Source organism: Podarcis cretensis (assembly GCF_951804945.1).
Source record: "Podarcis cretensis genome assembly, chromosome: 13".
NCBI classification, from domain to species: domain Eukaryota; kingdom Metazoa; phylum Chordata; class Lepidosauria; order Squamata; family Lacertidae; genus Podarcis; species Podarcis cretensis.
The window spans coordinates 17,813,735-17,821,092 of record NC_137182.1 but is presented as its reverse complement, the minus strand read 5'-3'; the positions used below and the strand labels follow the sequence as shown (position 1 = coordinate 17,821,092).

The following is a 7,358-nucleotide window of genomic DNA, read 5'->3' as shown; positions in this document are numbered from 1 at the left end:
AAATTTTTCTTTTACAGATTTAAATGACACTTTCATATCCACTGTAATGCCAAATTCTTTTGGACTTCCCCCCGCTCCCTCCACAATCCTCATAATTTTATATTTATTTCACATTTCCTTTATAATTGTATTGCCAGTTAATTAAACTTTACAGCTCTTATCTCTCTCACAATACCCTTTCTCATCACAAAGCCTCTTTAAATCCAACTAGCGTTGTCTGTTCATCACAAATATTTTCCAGATAAATCGTAAACTTTCTCCAGTCCTGTGTGAACTTGTGATCTTTCTGATATCTAATTTTTCCTGTCATATTTTCCCAATTATTGACAATAAGCTGATATTCCTGTAATTTCCCGGGTCATCTGTCGAGCCCTTTTTATGAATTGGAATAATAATCGCATCCTTCCATATTCTTGGAACCTTCCCACTGTTGTTTACGGCATCAAAAGTAACGGCCAGGATTTTCGCAGGGAAACCAAGCCTTATGAGCAATGGTTGAGGGAGCTGGAAATGTTTAGCCTGGAAAAAGGAGACTGAGAGGAGATATGATACCCATCTTCAAATATCTCAAGGGCTGTCAGATGGAAGATCCAGCAAGCTTTTCTCCTGCTACAGAGAGTAGAACCCAAACCAATGGATTCAAGTTACAAGAAAGGATGAAGGTGGAGTTTCTGGACATCTCCACACTTTCCTCTGTAAAATTGGTGGCTTTTTGTGTCCACAAGAGTTCCTCAGTTTTCCAGTTGTGCCCTTGGGCTCCCAAAGGTGGGGACCACATCTCGGGGGGTGGGGGAGAACCATCTGATTTTTTTTATGCACATAGCAAGTTCTACAAACAAATAAAATGAAATTATATCAAGGAGTCAGCAGCAAAATCATTACCCATGTTCTGAGGTAACAGAAAAGAGTGACAACAGGGTACTTTGCTATTTCTTCTTTATTAACTGCTGTTTGTCATTCAGATCAGGCCTCAATATGATAATGTAGCATTTGGGGGCAAAGATGGAACCCAGTAAACCAGCACTGGAGACCAAGATGGAGAAGATCTCCACAGCCACCATGTGTTTTCCCTTGGAGCTCAGGTAGACCGGAACAAAGGAGATCCAAACACTACAAAATAACAACATGCTGAAGGTGATGAATTTGGCCTCATTAAAGCTGTCAGGCAGTTTCCTGGCTAAAAATGCTACAACAAAACTGACAATGGCCAGGAGGCCCATGTAGCCCAAGACACAGTAAAACATGGCAGCTGACCCTTCATTACATTCCAGAATGATTTCTCCCCTCACAGAGTGCTTGTCAAACTGGGGGAATGGGGGAGAGGTTCCCAGCCACACAGTGCAAATACCAGCTTGGATAATAGTACAAGTCAACACAATGGCACTTGCCACTCTTTTCCCCACCCATTTCCTCATTCTGGATCCTGGTTTGGTGGCCATGAATGCCAGAACAACGGTAATGGTTTTGGCCAACACACAAGAAACAGTCACTGTGAAAACCACACCAAAAGCCATTTGTCGGACAAGGCAGGTCACTCTGTCTGGTCGGCTGAGGAAGATGAGGGGACAGAGAAAACAGAGAAGGAGAGACAGGAGGAGAACGTAGGTCAGGTCCCGATTATTGGCCCTGACAATCGGTGTGTCCTGATGCTTCAGAAAGATGGTGAGGGACAATATGGTGAGCAAAGAGCAGAATACGGAGCCAAAAGCTAAGCTCATACCAAGCGGTTCTTCCAAAGTCAAGAAGCTGATGGACTTTGGAATGCATTGTGTTTGGTTCCTGTTTGGATAGTGATCTTCTGAGCATCCGACACAGTCATTCATGTCTGAAAAGAAGAAAGGATTCACTTCAAGGGTGCAACTTGAGAGTAGGTATGCTTCCTCCTGGCAGTATGGGACTTACCAGTTGGATGTGCAAGAGACAATCCTTTTCAGACACAGGAGTGAACAGCATGGGGAGAAAGGGCTGTGGACCCCCCTGCCCCAGACAATGATCTCACAGTCATTTGCCGGGACAGTAAGGGGGTGGGTCTGGACATCAGGAGGCCTGTGCCCTGCAGGTGCACCGGTGCAACTCATCTCCATCACCACCCAGGTAATCCAGTGATAGAAAACCTCTGGCCCATGGGGCCATTTTAGCAAGTTACACCTGCCGGCCCTGTATCTGATGTCATCTCTGATGTTAGGTGTAGGGCAGGTAACAGTGTGCTTTTTAAACCCCAACCATCATCTGATCATTCGGGCTTGCAAAGCACCTCTTTGAAAATGCTGGGCCTTCTTGCTGGGCTGTCAGCTGGTTGCAATGAAGAGCTCCAAGTCTGTGAACTTCAATGTCCATGGAAATCCGAACTACATCAATAGCAGCAACTGTGACACCTTTCACACTGCCACAGACCCTTCAAAGGAAATCTAATATGACACATATCTGAAAGCTGCCTAATGTCTCCTACCTTTCTGGTATGAAATCTTGCCTTCTGAACACGAAGCACAGTCATAGCAGCAGAATTTAACCCCTTCCTTCTTTTTTCTCCTAGTACCAGAAGGGCAATTTTTGTTGCATTGAGAGAGGGGTGGCACCTGTGAATGTTAATTAACCATTAGGAAATGTTTAGCACAGGGGGAACAATGGACATTTGGAGAACCTGAACTCCATTTTCTGGGCTGCAAGGGATCAAGTGGATGGGAGAAATGGCCTGCTGAATATTCAGAGAATTTTGAAAGCAATGAGCTGTCAACAGCCATTAATGGCATCGAATGAGACAGAAGATGTTTTTGTGGGTCTGAAAATGAAGTAATGGCCATTTCAATGTGTGTGTTTTTTAAAAAAATCAAAGGGAGGGAGGGAGTCCACCTGAACAAATAATACTATTATTTCCAAATAATACTATTACTTGGGAAAATACATTTCTTATAAAATTCAAAAGATTTTATAGTTGAAAGGATGTTTTGACATCCTAAGTGATTTAAATAAGCAGCTACTGTATACACTTTCAGGTTCCTTCAGTTTTTCCAGCTGAAAAAACCCACAAATATTCGGGACTGAGAACCCCAGACTAAATACACTGGGCCAAGAGACAATTGTAACACATGTTAAGGTAAAGGGACCCCTGACCTTTAGGTCCAGTCACAGATGTCTCTGGGGTAGCGGCACTCATCTTGCTTTATTGGCCGAGGGAGCTGGCGTACAGCTTCTGGGTCATGTGGCCAGCATGACTAAGCCGCTTCTGGCAAACCAGAGCAGTGTATGGAATGGCTGTTTACTTTCCCACTGGAGCAGTACCTATTTATCTACTTGCACTTTGGCATGCTTTTGAACTGCTAGGTTGGCAGGAGCAGGGACCGAACAATGGGAGCTAACCCTGTCACTGGGATTCGAACCGCAAACTTTCTGAGCTAGCCCTAGGCTCTTTGGTTTAGACAACAGCTCCACGCACATTCCACAACTTAAGCAGCCTCAAAAACAAGGATAGTGCTGGACTCTGCCAGACTTCTGCTACTATAACTTGAGAATTACTAGCCTCCAAACCAGGCATTCTCTGCAGAAGTCTGCCTCGTCTGTCTCCAGGCCCAGCTCCCTTTTCTTTCTCCCCAAAGAACTTGGTTGGAGGTTAGGCTTAGGTCACACTCTGCTGGCCTAGAAATCTTTAAAGAATGTGCTAGACAGGGAAGTGGAAGACCAGGATTCAAATCCCCACTTGGCCATGAAACTCATTGAGTGACCTTGGACCAGTCACTGCTGCTCTCAGTCTACAATACCTTACAGGGTTGTTGTTAGGATAAAACAGGAAGTAAGCACACAGCCTTGAGCTCCTTTGAGGAAAGGTGGACTAAAAATGCAATAAACAAACAACCATATAATAAAGAACTATGTCCTGGCCTGCTTCAAGGCATCAGAGCCCTACAACATTCATAAAGGTTTTCATAAACAACAAGTGGGAAAAAATACAGGATCCATGTCTCCGCTAGGCTTCCAACATGCAAGCATCACATTTAGGACACACTGGAGTTGCAATTTGCTGAAATCATGCCCCACCTGGTGAAAACTCCTGTGCCACACCATTTTGTCTTCATTGATGGAAAACTCTTTTCCTGGGGGAGCATCCAAATTCATCCATCCAACCTTCATTCTGATGAAGGAGTTATTTGGGAAAGTGACCAAGTTGGTAATATCAAATCCAGCTTCTAATTCCCTGTTCTCACTAAAAGTCACTTCTTCTCCCGCACTGTTGTTAAATGAGACACTCCTAAGAAATGGGTGGAGCTGCATTGACGTGGCAAGAGGAGGACAATTGTTTAAAACTCAAATTTATCTTAGGTTCAGCATCGCCTTTTAAGGTGCCAGTGCCTCTTCCAAGGCAGTAGACAAGATTTCATATAATCACAAAATAATAACAATAGCAATAATAACAGCAAATTTTGATCTATAGCAGCCCAAAAGTCTAATGCTGGACACTTTGTACTGCTCACTCTGGAATATAGCTATAACAGAGATAAACACAAATAATTTGAGATTTTGACAAGGACTAGACACGTTTCATATGATTTGGCATATACAGCAGAACCAGCATTTTCAAAACAACCCCCCACAAATCTGGAAAATCTGGAACTATGCCTGGTGATCTGATAAAATTGGACTTAATTTGGACTTTAAAGTCTTTATTTAGCTCATGTGCAACTACACATCCTACCTGCCTATTTTTCAGTTCAGTTATTCATCTTTCAATTAGTGACTGTTGTTAAAATTGTTCTCTTTGCTCTATGAACAGTATAAAATGAAATTAAACTTAAAAGATATACAACAACAACAACAACAAAAGAGCCATTACCTGCCAAGGCTGCAATTTCTGAAGCTGCGGTCTCCATCTTCTCACAATTCCTCTGTCTTTTGCCCTGGATCTGTACATGGCATCATGCAGAGCATGTGCCACAACATAGACGGCATTGTAGATGCTGTAACTGTGGCCAGTCATGCTCATCTCAAAGCCAGACGAGGGGAGGCTGTCCAGCTTCTCCTGTCCAGTGCAGGGTTCACTGAACTCAGGACTGGATTTTGAAAAAGAACAATAGAATGTCTGGAGCCAGAACTGCTGAAGAAAACCATCTTCACCTGCCATGAAAGGATTTAGGGAGTGAAGAAGGGTCTTGAATCCTTGCACCTCCCTTGAGTGCACTGTGAAGCAGATGGAGCCATGAAATGGTTGCATACTCTGGCTTGTTCGAAAGGCCACTGCTGAGAAATCCAGATGAGCACTCATAATCCATACCTTCTCCATAGATGTAATGTTTTCCGCTTCCCCTACAGCTAGCAATATTTGCAAATAAAACATAGACTTGGCTTCTCCATAGACAATGACAGCATTGGATTTGCTTTCTGCAATAGCAAGATAGGCTTGGAGCCACTGGGGAATCATGTCATAATACTCTTCAAAATATGAGGCTTTTGGAGTTCTCTCTGAAAAGGCCAAGCAAATGCCTCTCTGGAAAAGCAGAGTTTGCAGGATTTCCATAAACTTCTCTCCACTCTCACTATCCACCGCAAGCAACCCAACCCACGTCCAACCAAAGTGCAGAAGTAACTCAACAATCCCAGTGTACTGATGGGCTTCATTGGGCACCATCCGGTAGAAGGGAGTGGATTGGCTTTGACCAGCATCCTCTAGGGCAAAGGAGCCATAAGTGAGCTGGAAGGAAATGGACACTTATTTCCCATTAAAGCAGTAGAAACGTTGATTATGTGTGGATAACAATGATGAAACCATTGTGCTTTGGACCCAGTGTCTTAGTAAGCCCTTCATGGAATGGGCAGATGAGGAGGAGTGGTGGAGAGCAGCACCCCAAGAACCTTCCAGAGAGAAGGAAGGGGGGAGGGTATGGTGTGGTGGTTTGAGACGGGTCACACCCAAGAAGGAAAAAGGAACTGGGAAATAATAGGTGATGAAGATCCAGAGCAAAGTAGCAATGAACAAAGACAAGAGTCAGATTTCTGAGAAACAGCAGCCAAGTGACATTCTCTCTCAGGAGAGTTTGTCAGAGCCCCCTCCTTCCACAAGGACCAGACATGCTATGCAGAACCCAAAAGAGAACTGTTCTTAGCAGCCACCATAGGCAGCAGGAGGGGTCTGATTTCTAGGAAGCAATGGCTAGCTGGGTGGCAGCTCAAGAGTGAGAGTGTACTTTCATGTCTTCCTGTGAATTAAAGTAATAGAATATAAATGCTCTCTCTGTGTCTCTGATTTCACTATGTAGATAACCAGTGAGCTGTTGACGGCAGCAGTGACAGCCCCAAACTCTCCAGGTCAAATTAATTAAGGTAATGTGCAAGTGACTATTGAGCAGCCGACGTAATTCATCCTGGTTGGAGTCTACCTGAGGCCGGCAGACCAAGCTGTTCGCATACATAGACTAGGTGTGTACAACTGCTCCATTCATACCCTCTGAAGAACATGCACACGTTGGGAAATGGATGAAGGCGGATGAAAGCTTTTATGGAATACAATTTGAAATTGTCAAGAGGGCTATTATGGAATGCAAAACTTTTCTCAACAGGACAGAGGAAAGAAGAATGAGGGGACGTCACCATGTTTGACTCTTACCTGGGGAATCTTGTAGACACCTAAGATGGCTGCCATGTGGAGGGAAATCTCAAAGTCAAGTCCCCCAATGACTGCCATCAGGTTTTTCTGTTTGTCGCACTGGTAGTTGGGTACGAATCTGTAGTGTGTAGAGAGTAACTCCAAAGTGGCCCAGTAGGTCATCCTTTCACTGAAATAACTATCAAAGATGTGGAATCCTAACGTGACATTAGGTAATATATTGGAATTCTTGTTGATTTCCTTGACTGCAAACACCAAGGCCAGAATTTGCTGATAGTATTTTGGTACAACACTGCAATGAGAGTTGGACATCCATCAAAGCGTTTTGCTGTGTACCATTTTTTGTCAATCTGTTTAAGGAAACTTAGGTTCCCTGCCTTTCTGTGCTAGGGAGCAACAAGGCAGCTTAGAGGCAGATTTAATTAAAGCAATAAAAATTTGGTTTAAACACACACACCAAAAACTGCACCACACTGTTCACTCAAGTGAAGCTTGAGTTCCACTAAGATTGTTAGATCCTAATAAGCCAGGTGTCCTTCAGCTTATATTTGTGAAGTTTGTACTTCCTAAGTGCAGAACCTTACATTTGTCCCTATTGAAATTCATTTTGTTAACCCAGTTCTCAAATCTGTTTAAAAAATCTTGAACTCCAAGGCAATGCCTACTCACTTTTTAGGTCATATTTGTCATCCTGTATTAAAAGCTCCAATTCATCTTGCTTGTTTCCCATACCCTGTGCCTTTGTGAAGAGACAACTGAAACTCGG

General features: G+C 43.5%; 1 protein-coding gene across 1 annotated transcript; it reads right to left on the bottom strand.

The window, feature by feature from the left end:
• Window positions 1–926: 926 nt before the first annotated feature.
• On the bottom strand, window positions 927–6,904 carry LOC307200533 (vomeronasal type-2 receptor 26-like; the record flags this gene model as incomplete). Its single annotated transcript, XM_079949069.1, has 6 exons — window positions 927–1,825; window positions 2,450–2,576; window positions 4,033–4,260; window positions 4,826–5,042; window positions 5,331–5,680; window positions 6,593–6,904. 6 exons carry the CDS (start codon window positions 6,902–6,904, stop codon window positions 927–929), a joined length of 2,133 nt encoding a protein of 710 aa, XP_079805195.1.
• Window positions 6,905–7,358: the final 454 nt, after the last annotated feature.